This window comes from Herpailurus yagouaroundi, unplaced genomic scaffold, assembly GCF_014898765.1.
Source record: "Herpailurus yagouaroundi ecotype Mexico unplaced genomic scaffold, PumYag 163, whole genome shotgun sequence".
Taxonomy (NCBI): Eukaryota; Metazoa; Chordata; class Mammalia; order Carnivora; family Felidae; genus Herpailurus; species Herpailurus yagouaroundi.
The window spans coordinates 14415000-14435129 of NW_024412404.1; the positions used below are offsets into that span (position 1 = coordinate 14415000).

The 20130-nt window shown below is 35.4% G+C and overlaps 1 protein-coding gene and 1 non-coding gene across 5 annotated transcripts in view; one reads left to right on the forward strand and one right to left on the reverse strand.

Annotated features, from left to right (window-relative positions):
- The window catches only part of CFAP70 (cilia and flagella associated protein 70), a 113253-nt gene that overhangs the window by 84579 nt on the left and 8544 nt on the right, over positions 1-20130 (reverse strand). For 3 of the 4 annotated variants that reach the window (XM_040485375.1, XM_040485376.1, XM_040485378.1), the window contains 3 exons: positions 5609-5707; positions 5369-5448; positions 1505-1684 (listed from right to left, as the gene is read on the reverse strand). In XM_040485375.1, coding sequence (XP_040341309.1) covers positions 1505-1684; positions 5369-5448; positions 5609-5707 — 359 coding nt within the window. The remainder of the gene's footprint in view (positions 1-1504; positions 1685-5368; positions 5449-5608; positions 5708-20130) is intronic. The other variant, XM_040485377.1, reaches the window with a different exon arrangement.
- LOC121037584 (U6 spliceosomal RNA) lies at positions 2522-2623 on the forward strand. Its single transcript, XR_005793860.1, has one exon. It is a non-coding gene; the product is annotated as a U6 spliceosomal RNA (small nuclear RNA).

Sequence of the window (20130 nt, forward strand, 5' to 3'; positions counted from 1 at the left end):
GCCAGATAACCTTAATAATAATTGAGATGCACGTTAAAACTATGAGATATCATTTTAAAACACAGATTGGCAAAATCAGTCTGAAAATATCAAGCACTGGCAATATTGTAAAGGGTATGGTATTCTTATACATAGTTGATGGAAGTATAAATTGGTATAACTGTGAAAAGCAATATTGCAGTCTCCAGTAAATTTAAAATTGTCATACCCTGTAACTCAACAATTCTAGTTCTTTGGGAAGAACTTTTGTGACAGAAAGGCATTTCTGGAATGGCAGAGTAAGGACCTCTGAAAATTTGCTCCTCCACAGAAATGAGAATGCTGGCAAAAACTTCAAAATTAAGCATACCATGACCATTCAATGGAGAAAGGACAGTCTTTTCAATAAATGGTGCTGAGGAAACTCAAAATGGTTCAAAGGCCTAAATCTAAGAGCTAAAACTATAAAACGTTTAGAAGAAAACACAGGGGGGAAAATCTCTTGACATTGGATTAAGCAATGATTTCTTGGTTATGGCACCAAAGGCAGAGACAATAAAAGAAAAAAAATAGATAAATTGGACTTCATCCAAATTAGGAATTTTGTGCAGCAAAATATACTAACAACAAAGTAAAGAATGGGAGAAAATATTTACAAGTCACATACCTGATAAGGGATCAATAGGTAGGCTATATAAAGTACTTTTAAAACTCAACAACAAAAAACAACCAGATTCAAAAATGGGCAAAACACTTGAATAAACATTTCCCCCCCAAAAGATATACAAATGGCAATGTAAGGAGGGGAAAAGATGCTCAACATCATCAGTCCTTAGGGAAATGCAAATCTAAAACACAAGGAAATGCCACTTCATATCTGTAAGGATAAGTATCAAAAAAAACAAACAACAACAACAACAACAACAACAAAAAAAAAAAAACCCAGAAAATACTAGATATTAATGAGGATATGGAGAAATTGGAACCCTTTACACTGCTGGTGGGAATGTGAATAGTGAAGAGGAATTGGAGGGTTCTATGCTGAAAAGTAAATTGCAATAGAACATCTGAGAGTATTAACTAATTATACCTTTTAGCAAGCAACTTTGAAATATCTATCAAGAGCCTCAAAAAATCCATATATAATTACTCTATAGAAATTTGGACTAAGAAAATAACCTGAAATTAAGAGAAAGTTTTATATAATTAAGTACATTGTATAAAATCCACAAAATATACGCATAAAAGTAATGTGTAGCAATATATTAAAATTATCAATTTTAAAATGTTTTACATATTTTCCACCATAAATATGTATTTATTGATACAAATTATATGCAATGTATATTACATATAACATGTAAACTATAGATATCTATATATAAAACATTAGAAAACTTTTTTTAAGCCTAAAATAAATTTCCTCAATTAATAGAGCTTGCTTTGAATGAAATCTTAGCAGGTAAGGAAGAGATGACCATATGAGTGTTTAAATCTATCTAAATATCTGGCTGTAGGGCTTTACCTCTCCAACTGATGGAACTTGCAGACCAACCATGTAGTTCTGCAGAGGGCCTACTGGAATGAAAGATTCAGGCACAGAGTAGGCAGCCTCCAATGTGACCTTCAGTAGATTGCCTCCTAAAATCTGTGCTGTGGTCAATAAGGGCTCTGCCACAAATACTTTAACTTCAAGACTGCACTGCTGGAAAAGAATAAAATTATGCAGCATTTTGCAAATGCAAGAGGCCTCCCCACCCTTTTTTTCATTATCTCATTTGAATCTCATATCACTATTCAAGATAAGAAGGTCAAGTTTAATTATTTCCATATAGAGGCTTCAAATAACTTTCTCTAGGTCCCATAAGTTAGAACTATAGCCTAGATGAGAATCTTATTCCTAAGCTAGAGGCCTTTCCCCTCTACCATACTCAGGTCACACATGTATACAAATACACATAGAAGAGGAATCAGAAGGTTCTATAATGAAATGTTAATAGTAGTTTCACATGAGTGAGATTGAGCTGCTTTTTTTTGCTAGTTTATATTCTGTGACTATTTTTGTAACTTAAATGTAGTACTTTTTTAAAATTTTAGGTTTTTTACTAAGTATTTGAAAATCATATTCTTTACTATATTTCTATCTTTCACAGATGAGAAAGTATTTCTTGGTCCCATGAATGAGCTCAAAAATGAATTTTTCAGAAGAGCTGCCAAGGATTTGATATTAGTGATATATCCAAATAGGGCTGTCATGACTTTTTCAACTAGAGAGAAGAAAGATAATTTGTTCATTTTTTAATTTTATTTCGTAGGAATCAACATTAATAAGAATAATTGATATTATTGTTAAAGAATTTTGTATTCCACTAATGAGAAATTTCCAAGTTATATCTCCAATATAAATTCTGATTTGGCAACGTGCTTTTTAACAAGAAAACTGTTTTTTCAAATATATATGTATATACCCATATAGATAGATAGATATAGATACAGATATAGATACATATGTATATATCTGACATTTTCACACAGGATACCATAAAAAGTAGCTTTAAAATGTGTATTGGCTAGAACAATACAGAGATTAGCATGTCCCCTCCACAAGGATGACATGCAAATTCATGAAGCATTCCATATAAAAATAAAATAAAGTAAAATAAAATGTGTATTGGTTGCTAATTATATGCCAGGCACTTTACCACAGCATTAGGAATATAAAGATAGGGGCACCTGTGCGGCTCAGTCATTCAGCGTCCAAGTCTAGATTTTGGCTCAAGTCATGATCTCATGGTTCGTGAGATCAAACTCCACGTGGGTTCTGTGCTGACAACATGGAGCCTGCTTGGGATTCTTCCCTTCCCTCTCTCTCTGCCCCTCCTTGCACACACACGTGCATGCTCTCTCTCTCTCAAATAAGTAAATAAACTTAAAAAAAAAAGGAATATAAAGATAAAGGAGATGTGGCTCTTTTTATTATGGGATTCATATTATAATTCCATGATTTATGGTAAATGCTATAAAAGAGACCTGTATAAAATGCCCTAGTCCCTAGTCAAGGAGCACCAAGGAGGAAGTGAATAGTTAATTATTGGGGTGGGGAGAAGTGAGAAATGGTGACGTCTGAAGTGACTTACAAAATGAGTAAGAGTTTGCAATTTAGATAAGCAGGAAAAGGAAAGAAAATAATTCTGAACAAAAAGAAGAGTTTATGTAAAAGAGGATTGAAATAGCATGGTATATTCAGTTCAGATGTAAGTAGTTCAGGATTTTATAATATAAAACATGAGGGGAGTCTGAGAGATGTGACTGAACAAGTGTCAGACTCCTATTATAAAAGCTGTTGCATGACTGCTAGGGAATCTAGACCTTAACATGTAAGCAGTGGGGGAATCCATGAACTACATAGTACTGAGCAGGGGATGAGATGTGACCATATTCCCTTGTAAGCCACCCTACAAACACCCTTCCACCTATGGGAAGGCGAAACTGGGGGAGGCAAGGGTAGTTACAAGGCTACTTGTAATGTTCCAATGAGAGATTATAAGGCAATAAAGAGTGGGGATAAAGCTAAGGAGAGTCCAGAGGACTTAGAAGATATAAAAGGCTAGATTTGCTAAAAGGCAGATTTGGGGATTGGTTGTATTTAGGGTCCAAGGGAATTTTTTTTAAGTTTATTTATTTACCTTTTGAGAGAAAGAGAGCACATGTCCATGAGAGAGAGAGAGAGAGAGAGAGAGAGAGAGAGAGAGAGAGACAAGGAGGGAGAGGGAGAGGGAGAGGGAGAGGGAGAGGGAGAATCCCAAGCAGGCTCCATACTGTCAGTGCAGAGCCCAACAAGGGGCTTGATTTCACGAACGGCAAGATCATGACCTAAAGCAAGAGTCAGCCACTTAACCAGCTGAGCCACCTAGGCACCCCAAAGGAAAGCAGATTTTAAGAAACAGAGGCATTGAAGAATGTCATACCTCTGATCAATCAATATGTCTCTGGAAGGATAAGTAAAATGTCCCTAAGGTTTCTAATTTGTATCACTCAATCAATCAAGACAAGGAATACTTGAAGATGAATTGGAACTTCTTTTCCAAGAACAGATTTATATCATTTTACTCTTTGAGTCTTGAGAGTAATCAGTGTAATGCTTAAATATAAAATTAGTGCGAATTCTGGGGGCGCCTGGCTGGCTCAGTCAGAAGAGTATGCAACTCTTGATCTCAGGGTCATGAGTTTGAACCCCAAGTTCAGTATACAGATTACTTAAATAAATAAAACTTAATAAATAAAATAAAATGAGAATTCTCAAACAAATAGAAATTGTCATATTTTTTCACTGAGTGTATAAAACAAGTGAACACAGGAATACTATGAGCAAATATCCTAAGGACTAATAATCCATTTGACTAACTTTTCTTCTAAAGATATGTAAGGAAAATCAATAGTACATAGGCAGGGACATGGAACCAAGAAAGGCAGACTGAGCTCAAATATATACCTCTTTCTAGCACAAATCACATGAAATGACAGAAAAATACTAAATTATATCTTTAGAGCCAATAAAAGGATAATGCTATAATATCCTTGGAAAATAAGAAATGCCATCACTAGACTACATAGTTTTAGTAATCTTAGAAAGACAGAGAGCAAATTAAATCAGATATTAAACAGAACCAAAAACAAACAAAAACTGAGAAGAAACCAACCACAGCCTAAATAAGAGGGAAAGAACCACAGGAGATGCAGGAGTGGATTATGGCAGCTCCAAGGTCAGAATCAACAAGAAGCAGGGAGGACCTACAGTAATGGTTAATTAGGGAACTGCATTTGAAATAGTTGGGTCATTTGAGCCTTCCTCTCTCTTTTACTTGTGCAAAACAGAAGGCACCTGGGTATCTGCTGAAAGTGAGTGCACTTGCACCAGAGTGGCAAAAGTAACGCCCCAAGAAGCTACCAATCCCCAGGAAGAATGGAAAACAAAGCCCAGAAGACACCAGTGGCACAGACTACCAATTCAGGCTCACTATGCCAGAAAGTGTTTTAGGTGCATTCATATATTATTCAATTTAATCCATCAGGACATAGCTCAAGAGGCATTTCCATGGTTAAGCCTTCCTTACATGTACCCCTGGGCAAAATAACCAAAAACTATTCTGTGCCCACATGCCCCATTCCACCATCTAATCACACTGATTATAATCCATGGTGTGTAGATTATGGACTCCTAAAGTAGGACTCTGCCTTATTTATCTTTGTTTCCCAGAACTTAACGCTATGTGTGCCTGTGAAAAGAAGACACCTGATGAACTGGACTCAAATAAATTGAACCTTTATAGCAAATAGACTTGGTAGACTAAATGGCTAGCTGAAAGTTGAGATTTAAAACTCTGATTACCTTAGCACCTGATCGAAGAGATTCTAAAGGCGAGCCTGGCACAGGGTGCAAGGGGATTATTGTTTCAAATGAACTTTCTCCTGCAAGAAGAAGGCAAAGTCAAGTCATAGAAGGAAAGGTTAGGCAGAGATAAATGTGCTCATCTTTTTATTAAGTCCCTCAAATTCACTGAGGGACTTCACTGGAGCTAAATTTTATGAGCTTTGCTATATCTGCTATTGAGCAAATCACACATCTGACCTTCCAGTAAAGGAAGAAGGTCCACCACAGCTTGACCAAGAATTAAGGTCTTCTCATCTTTCTGTTTCTTTTCCTTTGGTAAAACTTCAGTCATAGTTACTAGAAAAATCAAAACAAAGAAAATGAGAACACGTCTGGGTCATCCATCAGATAACCCTGGTGCAGCTAACAAAGCATTGTCAAAGAAATTTAAGAGAAATTAACTTGAAACTTGAGAAGGCACATTATTAGTGACTTCTGGTGGAAAATACTGAACCACCCGAACGACCTATTAAACTTTTTGCATACAAGTTATAGTAAAAAATGGACTTTACATCATAATCGGTACACACATATAAAAGTAACTGATACATATGATTAAAACAAAGTTCCATGTAATATTCATCCTTAATAACTGAAAACCCTTAGATATTTTCTATTCTATTTCATGTGTAAGAAATCACTGGTCATGGGGCGCCTGAGTGGCTATGTCATTTAAGGGTCCAACTCTTGGTTTCGGCTCAGGCCATGATCTCACAGTTTGTGTGTGCGAGGCCCGCATCGGGCTCCATGCTGACAGTGTGGAGCCTGCTTGGGATTCTCCCTCTCTCTCTGCCCCTCCCCTGCTCACGTGCTCTGTCTCTCTCTCTCTCTCAAAATAAATAAACTTAAAAAAAATACTGGTCACAATCCCCTTCAATTGATTTTAGGAATGACTACACAGTTGCAATCTGCAATTTGAACAATACTGTTCTAGATCTTTTGCCTAGCATACAGCTTAGCAAACCTTAGAGTGATTGATAGAGCCTCAAGGTATGTACCAGGTTTTTCACTGCAGCATTACTCTGTGTATGTGCTTAATATTTGCTATGAAAAATTTGAAATACATAAAAAGTTAGGGAGATTAGTATACTGAATGAATACTATATAGTCATCACCTAGATTTAACAATAGTTAAATATTGTCATATTTGTTTCATCTATTCTTGTTTGCTGAAATACTTTCAAGTAAATTACAAACATCATGATATTTTACCCCTAAAGTATACAAATTCAAAACATGGCATTTTCCTACATAATCACAATAACTTTATCAATCTAGCAAGTGTATAATAAATTAAATGTAATTCCTTAATTCATCTAATGTCCAGTCTACATTTAATATTTCTCAATTATTCCAAAATTTATTTTGTAGCTGTTTTGTTCAAACTAGGATCCAATCAAAGACCACACGTTGCATTTGGTTCTCATGTTTCTTATATTTCTTTTCATTTAGAATAGTTTTCCTCCCACATACTTTTTTTCTATGACACTGATTTGTTGAAGACATCAGGCCAATTGTTTTATAGAATGTCTCATTTTCTGGATTTGTCTCCCCTTTTCCATGGTGTTTAATTTGTTTCTCAGTTCTTGTTTCCTGTAGACTTAGGTTCATCTTCAGTATTTTTGGCAATTTTTGGCAAAGATAATACAATTTGATAATATACATGCCTATGTAGTATGTTATCAAACTCTGTGATCTTTGTTTTCAAAAGATGAAAATATTTCAAATGGCAAAATATTCTTTTTTTAATGTCTGTATTTTATTGTGGTAACAACACATTACATAAAATTTATCATCTACCCATAGGTGTACAGTCAATGGCATTATACACACTCACACTTGATTATTGTTATTTATAATCTTAATGTGTTTTTTAATGTTTATTTATTTTTGAGAGAGAGAACATTAGCAGGGGAGGGGCAGAGAGCTTGGGGGACAGAGCATCCCAAGCGAACTCCACTCTGACAGCAGACAGACCGATGTGGGGCTCGAACTCACAAAATGTGAGATCATGACCTGAGCTGAAGTCGAGTGCTCAACTGACTGAGCCACCCAGGTACCTCTATTACTATTTGTTTTCAGTGTTTATATATCTTGAGAGAGAGAGGGTGTGTGCACGTGCGCAGAGAAGTGGCAGGGAGAGAGAGAGAGAGAGAGAAAGAGAGAGAGAGAATCCTAAGCAGGCTCCATGCTGTCAGCACAGAGTCCCACTTGGGGATCGATCCCACAAACCACAAGATCATAACCTGAGCTGAAATCAAGAACTGGACGCTCAACTGACTGAACCCCCCAAGTGCCCCAAACACATTTACACTTTTGTGCAACCATCACCACTCTCCATCTCCATAACTCTTCTCATCTTCTAAAATTGGAACTCTATATCTATTAATTATTCCCATTCTCCCCCTCCTACTGGACAGAGGATCCTTCCTATCCCTATGTATTTGATTACTCTAGGTACCTCATACAGCATTGGTCTTTTTGTGACTGGCTTCTTTCAGTTAGCAAAATGTCCTCAAATTTCATCCATTTTGTAGCATATGTCAGACTTTCTTTCCTTTTTAAGGCTGAATAATATTCATTTGTATACATGTCACATTTTGCTTATCCATTCTGTCAACAGACATGTAGATTCCTTACACATTTTACCTTTTGTGAATAATGCTGCTATGAACATCAGTGTACAAATATTTCTTTGAGACCCTGCTTTCAAATCTTTTGGATATATTCTCAGAGGTAAAATTGCTGGATCATATGATAATAATATTTTTAATTTTTTGAGGAACTAGCAGTTTCCACAGTGACTGTTCTATTTTACATTCCCACCAAATACAGATTCCAATTTGTCCACATCCTTGTCAACACTTGTTTTCTGTTTGTTTGTTTTTTTATAGAAACCATCCTAATATGTAAGAGGTGATATCTCATTGTAGTTTTGGTTTGCATTTCTATAATGATTAGTGATGTTGCACATTTTTCACGTGGTCATTACCCATTTGTAGATCTTTGGAGAAAGTTCTATTCAAGTCCTTTGTCCATTTTTGAATCAGGTTGGTTTTTGTTGTTATATTCTGAATATTAATTTCTTATCAGATACATGATTTGTAAATATTTTTCTCCCATTCTGTGGGCTGCCTTTTTACTCTGTAGGTAGTGTCTTTTAAGGCACAAGATATTTAAATTTTCATAAAGTCCAATTTCTTCCTTCCTTCCTTCCTTCTTTTCTCTTTCTTTCTTTCTTTCTTTCTTTCTTTCTTTCTTTCTTTCTCCTTCTTTCTTCCATCTTTCTGTCTTTCTCTTTTTTTCTTTTGTTACCTGTGCCTTTAGTATCCTATCCAATAAATCATTACCAAATCTAACATCATGAAGCTTTGTCCTTTATATTCTTCGAAGCGTTTTATTGTTTCAAGTCTTGCATTTAGGTTCTTTATCCATCCTGAATTAATTTTACATATAGTGTTAGGTACAACTTCTTTCTTCTGCATGTGGATATCTAGTTTTCCTAGCACCTGTTGTTGAAAAGACTGCCTTTTCCTTATTAAATGGTCTTGGCACCCTTGTCAAAAATCATTTGACCATATGTGTGAGGGTTTATTTCTGGGCTCTCTATTCTATTCCATTGTTCTATATGTCTCTCTTTCTGCCAACATACTTTTTTGATTACTCTAGTTTCGTAGTAAGTTTTGAAAACAGTGAATAAGAGACCTCAAACTTTGCTCTTTTTCAAGATTGTTTGGCTATTTGGGGTGTCTTGGAATACATATGAATTCTAGGTTGGGTTTTTCTATTTCTGCAAAAACAAAAATTGGTATTTTGATAGTGATAGAATTAAATCTGTAGATCACTTTGGGTAGTATTGGCATTTTAACAATATTAACTTTTCCAATTTATGAATATGGGATGTGTTTCAATTCATTTGTGTCATCTTTAATTTCTTTCAGCAAAGTTTTGTAGTTTTCATTATACAAGTCTTTCATCTTCTTGGTTAAGTTTTTTTTTTCTTTTTTCTTTTCAAAAAAAATTTTTTAATGTTTATGTATTTCTGAGACAGAGAGAGACAGAGCATGAGCGGGGAAGGGGCAGAGAGAGAGGGAGACACAGAATCAGAAGCAGGCTCCAGGCTCCGAGCTGTCAGCACAGATCCTGATGCAGGGCTCGAACTCACAAACCATGAGATCGTGACCTGAGCTGAAGTCGGTCGCTCAACCGACTGAGCCACCCAGACACCTCACTTCTTGGTTAAGTTAATTCTTAGATATTTTATTCCTTTTGATGGAATTCATTTATAACTCACTTTTCATGTTGCTCATTGTTAGTATATAGAAATGCAACTGCTATTTGTATGCTGAATTTGTATCCTGGTGCTTTACCAAAGTCATTTTTTCCAACAATTGTGTGTGTGTGTGTGTGTGTGTGTGTGTGTGTGTGTGTGTGTGATCTTTGTTTTCTACATATATGATCATATAATCTGCAACAGAGATCATTTTACTTGTTCTTTTCCAATTAGGATGCCTTTTATTTCTTTTTTCTTGCCTAATTGCTCTGGCTAGAACTTTTATTATTATTTTGAAAAGAAGTGGTGAAAGCAGGAATCTTTGCTTTGTACTTGATCTGAGAGGAAATGCTTTCAGTCTTTCACCATTAAGTATAATGTTCACTGAGAAATTTTTATATATGGCTTTTATCATTTTGAGGTAGTTTCGCTCTATTTCTACTTTGCTAAGTGTTTATTTCATGAAAGTTCTTGAATTTTGTCAAATTCTTTTTCTGTATCAAGTGAGATGATTATGTGGGTTTTTTTCTTCATTCTGTTGATTTGATTTATTATATTGACAGAGTTGTATGTTGAGCCATCTTGCATTCCAAGAAAAAGTACCACTTGGTCATAGTGTATAATCCTTTTAATATGCTGCACAATTTGGTTTGCTAGTATTTTGTTGAGCATTTGTGCATCAATAATTCATAAGAGACATTGGTTTGTAGTTTTCTTATAGCAACCTTGTCTGGCTTTAGTGTCAGGATTATGCTGGCCTCACTGAATGAGTTAGGACATGTTCCCTCCTCTTCCATTTTTTTGGGAAGTTTCAGTAGTATTGGTATTAGTTCTTAAAGTATTTGATAGAATTCACCAGTGAAGCCATCAGGTCCAGAACTTTCCTTTGTTGGGAGATTTTTTTGTTTTTTATCACTGATTTACTCTCTCCTCATTAGTTATAGTTCTATTGAGATTTTCTTTCTTTGTGATTTAGTCTGGTAGTTTTGCATCCCTGTGAATTTTTTCATTTCATCTAGATTGTCTAATTTGTTGGTGAACAATTTTTCATAGTACCCTCTTATATTTCTAATTTGTTATAATTGGTAGTAAGAGCCCCATTTTAATTTCTAACTTTAGTTATATGCATCTTCTCTCTTTTTTCTTAGTCCATCTAGCTAAAAGTTTGTGAATTTCATTGATTTTTTTAAAAACGACTTTTGGTTTCACTGATTTTCATTGTTTTCTTATTCTGTATTTTGCTTACCTCTCCTTTTGTTTTTATTATTTCCTTTCTTCTGTGAGTTTTGGAATTTTGTTCTTCTTTTTCTAGTTCCTTAAGTTGTATAGTTATATTGTTGATTTGAGATGTTCCTTGTCTTTTAAATTTATTTACTTACTTTTAATTCCAGTACAATTAATGTACAGTGTTATATTAGTGTCAGGTGTACAATATAGTGGTACAGGGGCACCTAGGTGGCTCAGTCAATTAAGCATCTGTCTCCTGATTTCGGCTCTGGTCATGATTTCAGGGTCATGAGATTGAGCCCTGCTGTGAACACAGAGCCTGCTTGGGATTCTCTCTCTCCCTCTCCCTCTGTCTCATTCTCCCCACCCCAAATGAACAAATATTTAACAAAACAAAACCAAACACCAATATAGTGGTACAAGAATTCTATATATTACTCAGTGCTCATCATGATAAGTGTACTCTTAATCCCCTTCACCTATTTCACCCATCACCCCACCCACCTCCCTCTGGTAACCACTAGTTTGTTTGGGTTAAAAGTCTGTTTTTTGGTTTGTCTCTTTTTTTGTTTCTTTGTTTTGTTTCTTAAATTCCACATGAGTGAGGTCATATAGTACTTGTATTTCTCTGACTTATTTCACTTATCATTATATCCTCTAGATCCATCTATGTTGTTGCAAATGGCAAAATTTCATTCTTTTTTATGGCTGAGTAATATTCCATTGTATATATTTATCACACCTTATTTTTCCGTTCATCTATCAATGGACACTTGGGTTACTTCCATATTTTGGCTATTATAAATAATGCTGCAATAAACATAGGGGTGCATATACCTTTTCTAATTAGTGTTTTCATATTCTTTGGGTAAATGCCCAATAGTGGAATTACTGGATCATATACTAATTCTATTTTTAATTTTTTGAGGAATCTCCATACTGTTTTCCACAGTGGCTGCACCAATATGTATTCCCACTAACAGTGCATGCGAGTTTCTTCTACACATCCTCACCAACCCTGTTGTTTCTTGTGATTTTTTTTTCATTTAAATGGGCTATACTTTCATGTTTCTTTATACACCTTATTTTGTTGTTGTTGTTGTTGAACATTGATATCTGAATCTAATAATGGGATAACTCTGGAAATTAGATTCTCCCCCTTCCCAGGGTATACTGGTTTTTTTTTGTTATTGTTTTTGTTTATTTTTGTCATTGTTGTAGGCTGTCTCTGTGCTGAAGGTCAGGCTGAGGTGTAAAATTAAGGTCTTTTCAGGTCTTTTCTGAGCCTTTCCCTGGACATGCATGGTCACATTCAACTTTTCCCCTTATTTACAGTTTTTTTTTTTTTTAATTTTTTTTTCAACATTTTTTATTTATTTTTGGGACAGAGAGAGACAGAGCATGAACGGGGGAGGGGCAGAGTGAGAGGGAGACACAGAATCGGAAACAGGCTCCAGGCTCCGAGCCATCAGCCCAGAGCCTGACGCGGGGCTCGAACTCACGGACCGCGAGATCATGACCTGAGCTGAAGTCGGACGCTTAACCGACTGCGCCACCCAGGCACCCCTTACAGTTGTTTTTAAGTGCCCTAGGAAAGAGGGGGAAATGATACTGCCCTTTAAATCTCCGGTAGTTTCTTCAACCAGAGAGGAAGGGCCTTACAACAGTGTAATGGAGAGAGGAGGCTCTTTATCTGCACCTCTGTGATCAGAAGCAACAATCAGCAAACAGAGCACAGATCCACTATGTTTGAAGGACATGGTCCTTTTAGCTCACCCTGGCTCCAGCAAGCTACTAGAGTAACACATACATGACTCCCTGACACAAGCCTAGAGGGATGGGGGATGAGTAGCTGCTACTGTGTTAAGATCTGAAATTAACCAAACTTAATCTTAATTTGCAATCCAAATCTTCTCCTGGAAGTTGCAAGCCTTCCATAGACTCCAGAGTTTCAAAGCAGTTATATCAGATAAAATGTGGCAGTGCAAGTGTTGTCCTGAGGAGGAGACAGATTCCTGGTGCTTCTTACTCTCCTGTCTTCCCAGAATCTTCAAAAGTATTCTTTGTATAATTTTCAAAAATATACTCTATCTGTAGTAAAGCCCCATTTTCTTCCTAACACTGTATTCTTGGGTTTGTTTTGTTTTGGCTCACTCATGCCAGAAGTTTGTCTAGTTTGTTAGTCTTTTAAATAAGCAGGCAGATTTTTTTTTTTTTGTAGCTCTTTTCTAATGCTTATTTTTCAATTTATTAATTTTTGTTCTTAATTCTGTCTTTTTATATTCTTTGGGGTTCTCTGTTATTTAAGTAGCTTCTTAAGTATTTAATTCATTTACTTTAATCTTTTTTATGTTCATTAAGAGAACCATTTTATTAAAGATAGACCTTAACACATGCCATAATTAAACAATTTTTTAACCTTTTGGGCATGTGTGCATTTTTTAATACACTCAAAGCTTCAAAAATGAAATGGTCAAAGCCCTCTTTCATCTTGTAGGAGACTTATACACTGTTAACAAACTCCCACTAGCAAGAGGAAACTTTCTTTTATACAGCTTAACTCTAGATGAATTGGATAGAAGAGGTTCTCTGCATGAAGTAATCTCAAGAAGAATCTGAGGGGAAGATGACAGACACTATACTGCAAAGGGTACTCATGGTCTCCAGAAAGAATTTTTTTTTCTGTTTTCACAGCTACCTTCACAGTTTCAGTCTAATTTGTGGGCTCTGTGCAGAGGACTCATTAATTGGTGTCCTTTCTTTCACTCTTGAGCAGACAGTAATGCTTTATCCAGTGGTGTTGAGTTTCATGACTCTTCTTACTACCAAAGATGCTTATTCCCCTTTAAGAATAGAATATATCAAATTAAACTTTTTATTCTGAGATAATTTCAGATTCACATGTAATTGTGCTAAATAATAAAGAAAGCTATCTTGTACTCATTTTTCCCAGTGGTAACATCTTGCATAATTACAGTAAAATCTCACAACCAGGAAATTGACATTGATACCGTCAAGATACAGATCATTTCATCACTAGAAGGATCATGGTTATTCTTTTAACCCATGTTACCCTTTTAGAATCACCTCCACCATCCTCCTTCTTAACACCAGACAACCACTAATCTGTTCTCCATTTCTATGCTTTGTCATTTCAAAAGTCTTCTATAAATGTAATTATGCAGTATATACCTTTTAAGATTGGCCTCATCATTCAGCACAGTTCTCTGGAGAACCACTGAGATTGTTTCGTGTACCAGTAGTTTGTTCGTAGTATTTCATGGTTTGGCTGTACATTTATTTAACCCATGGAAGGACATCTGGGTTGTTTCCAGTTTTTGTCTATAAAGCTGTATAAACTATATAGTGGTTTTTGAGTGAATATAGTCTTCATTTTTCTGGGATAAAGGCCCAGGACTGCAACTTCTGGATCACATGGTGCTTTGCATGTTTTATTTATTTATTTTTTTAAAAAATTTTTTTTTCCAACGTTTATTTATTTTTGGGACAGAGAGAGACAGAACATGAACGGGCGAGGGGCAGAGAGAGAGGGAGACACAGAATCAGAAACAGGCTCCAGGCTCTGAGCCATCAGCCCAGAGCCTGACGCGGGGCTCGAACTCACGGACCGTGAGATCGTGACCTGGTTGAAGTCGGACGCTTAACCGACTGCGCCACCCAGGCGCCCCTTGCATGTTTTATTTTTAAAGAGATTGCCACACTGCTTTCTAGACTGACATCTGACATTCCCACCAGAAGTTCTAACATTTGACATTTCCAGAAGGAATGTATCAATGATCCAGGTTTTTTGCAACCTTGTTGGAATTTGGTGTTTTCACTATTTTTAATTTAGCCATTCTGGTATGTGGGTAATGATAGGTGTGTGGTGTTATCTCATTGTGGTTTTGATTTGCACTTCTCTAAAGGCCAATGATGTTGAACACTTTTCCATATCTTTATATGCCATCTGTGTATTTTCTTTGGTAAAATGTCTCTTCATGTCTTTTGCCTATTTTCTAACTGTATTGTTTGAAGTATTTTTTACAGTTAAGTTTTGAAAGTTTTTTATATATTTTAGATACTATTGCTTTGTCAGATTGTGATTTGCAAATATTTTCTCTCACTATGTAGCTGGTCTTTTCATCCTCTTAACAGGGTTTTTCATAGAGCAAGCAAGAGTTTTTAATTTTGATTAAGTCCAATTCGTCAATTTTCTTTTATGGCTTACGCTTTTTGTGTTCAAAGCTCTTTACCCAACTTTAGATTCCTGAAGATTTTCTCATTTTTTCCTTAATGTTTTGTAGTTTCACATTTTACATTTAAATCTGTGATCCATTTTGAGTTAATTTTTGTATAAGTTATGTGATTATTATGTATAAGATATGACTAAATTTTTGTATATGTATAAAGTTCTCTTTTTTTGCCTGCAGATATTCAATTGCTCTAACATCATTTGTTGAAAAGGCTACCTCTCCAACAATAAATTTATTTTTTACTTTTATAAAAAATCATTAGGCAGTGGTGCCTGACTGGTTTTGTCTGTGGAGCGTGAAACTCTTGATCTCAGGGTTGTATGAGCCCCACATTGGATATTAAGAATGTAAAGTTCTTATTGGATGTAAAGATTACTTAAAAACAAAATCTTATAAAAAATCATTAGGCACATTTGGATGGGTCTATTTCTGGGTTCTCTATTCCATTCCATTGATCTATGTGTCTATCCTTCCACCAACACCACACAATTTTAACTAATGTAGCTATATAATAAATCTTGAAATTAACCATATTGATTCTTCCCATTTTATTCCTTTCCAAAACTATTTTAGCTTTTCTAGTTCATTTGCATTTCTATATACATTTTAGAATAGTCTTGGGGCACCTGGGTGGCTCAGTTGGTTAAGTGTCTAATTCTTGGCTTTGGCTCAGGTCATGATCTCACAGTTTGTGAGTTTGAGCCCTGCACTGTCAGTGAAGAGGCTGCTTGGGCTTCTCTCTCTCTCTCTCTCTCTCTCTGCCCCAAGATAAATAAATAAATAATCTTAAAAAAATAGAATAGTCTTGTCCATATCTACAAAAAAATCTTTCTGGGATTTTGATAAGAATTACATTCAATCTTTGTATCAATCTGGGGAGAAATGATATCTTAACTATGTTGAATCTCCCAGTCCATGAATACAGAATGTCTCTCCATGTACAAAGACTTTTAAAACTTTCATTCAACAGTGTATAGTTTTCAGCACATAAGTGATAAAAAAAGTTTTGTTAAATATACACTATTTCATTTAAAAAATCACTTGTAAATGATGTATTGTATTTTTAATATCAATGTCCGTGTATCTATCACTAGTATATAGAAGTATAATTGATTTTGTACATTTACCTTTCATCCTATGATCTCACTTTTTCTTTCTTATAAGTTTTGCATATTCCTTGATATTTTCTACAATCGTGTCATCTGCAAATAGGGGCAGATTTATTTCTTCTGTTCAGATCTATATGCCTTTTATTTCCTTTTCTTACTTTATTGCACTTTCTAGAACTTCCAGCTCTATGTTTATAAGAGTGGCGAGAGAAGACCTCATTCATTTGTTCTCAACCTTAGGGGTACAGCATTCCATCTTTCACCATTAAGTATGTTAGCATTTATCAGGGTGCAGTTCCCTCTATTTGCATTTTTCTGAGTTTCTATCATGAATTGGTGTTAAATTTTGTCAAATACTTTTGTTGTTTTGTTGTCATGCTTTCTCTTCTTTTGACTATGAACGTAGTAGAATACATTGATTAATTTTCAAATACTGGAATCAATCCCATTTCATGATGTTGTATAATTCTTTTTATGTATTACTGAATTCTATTTGCTAGTATTTTGTTAGGACTTTTGTGTCTATATTCATGACAAACATTGGCCTTAAGTTTTCTATTTTTGTACTGTCTTTGACTGGTTTAGGTATCAGTGTATATACCTATATAGACTATATAGTGTAACACTAGCGCCATAAGATGAATTGAAGTATTTCCTCCTCTTTCATTTTCTGGAAGATTGTGTAGAATTAGCGTTAGTTATTATTTTAACTTTTGGTAGAATTCTTCAATGAAACTATCTGGAGAGAGTTTCAACTATCTTTGAAATCCTGGAGATTTCAAATTATGAATTCAATTTCCTTGATGTTACAGGGCAACTTTATTTATAGGATGAATTGTGGTTTGTGTCTTTCAAAAAACTGGTCCATTTTGTTGTCAATTTTATGTATGTAGAGTTGCTCATAATATCCATTATTCTTTTAATATCTGTACCATCTGTGATGTTATCCCATTTCATTTCTAATATTGATAATATGCGGTGCCTCTTCTCTTCCCCCACCACCGGCCTCTGGTCAGTCTTACTAGAGGTTTGTCAGTTTTGCTGTTTCCAAATAACCAGCTATGTTACTTGTTTCACTGATTGTTTTCCCTTTTGTTTCTGTTTTTCATTTCATTACTTTATACTTTTATCTTTATTATTTTCTTCCTTCTGTTTGATTTGGGTTATTTTTGCTCTTATTTTCCTAAATCCTTAAGGTGGCATTTAGGATTACTTGAGACTTTTCCTCTTTTTTAACGTATGCATTTAGTGTGATAAATTTTCTTGGCAGTGCTTTAGCTATGTCCCACAAACTTTGTTACCTTGTGTTTTTATTTCCGTTCAGTTCAATGTATTTTTTTGTATGTCCCTTGAGACTTCCTCTTTGACCCATGGATTATTTTGAAGTGTGTCTTGGGGTGCCTGGGTGGCTCAGTCGGTTAAGCGTCTGACTTTGGCTCAGGTCATGATCTCACAGTTTGTGGGTTCGAGCCCCACATTGGGCTCTGGACAGCTCAGAGCTCAGAGCCTGGAGCCGGCTTTAGATTCTGTGTCTCCCTCTCTCTCTGCCCCACTCCTGCTCACACTCTCTCTCTCCCTCTCAAAAATAAATAAAACATAAAGAAAAAAAATGTGTGTCTTTTTGTTTTCAAGTGTTTGGAGTGTTTCCTGTTCTGTATTATTGATTTCTAGCTTGATACTATTATTGTCACAGAACACATTATTTTAGTTCATTTAAATTTGTTGAGGTTAAGTTTATGACCCAGAATATGATTTTAGTATGGGGTCTGTGGGTTTTTGAAAATAATGTATATTCCGCTATTGTTGGGTGTTCAATAAATATTGATTAGATCTTGTAGGCAGATGGTGCTGTTGAGTTTTCCTATATACCTGTTGATTTTCTTTCTTTTTTAAAAAATATTTATTTATTTTTGAAGGAGAAAGAGACAGACTGCAAGTGGGGGAGGGGCAAAGAGAAAGAGAGAGAGACACAGAATCTGAACAGGCTCCAGGCTCTGAGCTGTCAGCACAGAGCCCAACACGGGTCTCAAACCCATGAACCGTGAGATCATGACCTGAGCCAAAGTCAGATGCTTAACCAACTGGGCCACCCAGGTGCCCCATACCTGTTGATTTTCTATCTTACCTGTTATTCTATAAATTGAGAGACAGGAATTTATGTCCCCAACTATAATTGAATGAACATGTCTACTCCCCCTTTCAGTTTTATCAGTTTTTGCGTCACATATTTTGCAGCTCTGCTGTTTGGTGCATACACATTTAGGATTGCTAGGTCTTCTTGGTGGGTTGACTCTTTTATCATCATATAATGAACTTGTCTGTCTCTGGTTATTTACTTTGTTAAGTCCACTTTATATGATGCTAATATAATCACTTCCACTTTTTGATGAATATGTGCATAATACATCTTTCTCTATCCTTTTACGTCTTACCTGACTATATAGTTATATTTTGAGTTTCTTGTAGACAGTATATAGTTAGGTCATGTTTTTTTAAATCCACTCTGCAATCTGTCTCTTGATATGTTTAATGTAATTATTAATATATTAGGGCTTAAGTCTCCTAGGGGTTGCCTGTCCTCTCTTTTTCATTTGTTTTCTTTTTTCTGCTTTCCTATAGATTGCATGAACATTCTTTAGAATTCCATTTTATGTATGATACATTTAAGTGTATCTATCTGTATAGATTTTTTTAGTGATTGCTCTAGGCAATACATTATACATACATTACTTCTTACTGATATCATCATTATATTCGTTTGAGTGAAGTATAGAAATCTTATCTCCCTTTCTGTCCCTTTGCCTTCCCTGTTTAAAACTGCCTAAAATATTTTCTCAATATACCTTTAGAACTGCATCAGTATTATACTTTGTTTCAAGTGTCAAACACAATTTAAAAAACTCAAAGAGAAGGAAAGCTTACTTTATTTATCCAAATTTTTGCTTACCATATTATTTCTTCCTTCCTGGTGTTCCTAGGTTCTTTCTTTTATCACTTTCAGTTCTCTTTAGAGAACTTCCTTCAGTCATCTTTCATCTGAGGTCTTGATTTCCCCTTCATATCTTTTCTCTGGGTATTGGATTCTGGGTGACAATTCTTTTATCACTTTAAAAATATTATGCCATTCCTTTGGGGCCTCCATGGTTTCTGATGATAAATTGATGTCATTCTAATTGTTTTCCCCTGGTTTCAGATTTTGTTCTGTGTCTTTAGTTTTCAGAAGTTTAATTATGTTTCTTAATATGGATTTCTTTGGTTTTATCCTACTGGGAGTTTGATTAGCTTCTTGAATGTGTAGGTTTATGTCTCTCACAAATTTCGGGAATTTTCAAGTTTTACTTCTTTGAATACTTTTTCAGCCCCATCCTCTTTCTCTTCTCCTTCTGAGACTCTGATGACACTGTTAGATCTTTGTCATAGTCCCACAAGCTTCTGAGGCTCTGTTCATATCTTTTTTTTTTAATGTTTATTTATTTTTGAGAGATAGAGACAGAGCACAAGTCGGGGAGGGGCAGAGAGAGAGAGGGTGACACAGAATCTCCAACAGGCTCCAGACTCTGAGCTGTCAATACACAGCCTGACACAGGCCTCAAACTCGGGAACGCCAAGATCATGAAGGCTGAAGTCAGAGGCTTAACCGACTGAGCCACCCAGGCGCCCCTCTGTTCATATCTTTTTAGTCTAGTTCCTCTATATTAGTTTGGATATTTCTATTGTTCTATCTTCCAATTCATTGATTCTTTCCTTTGTCTCCTCCATTCTGCTGTTGAGCCCATTCATTGAGCTTTTCATAACACTCGTTGTATTTTTCTGATCTAAAATTTGTTTTCAAAGTGTATTTATTTTGAGAGAGAAAGT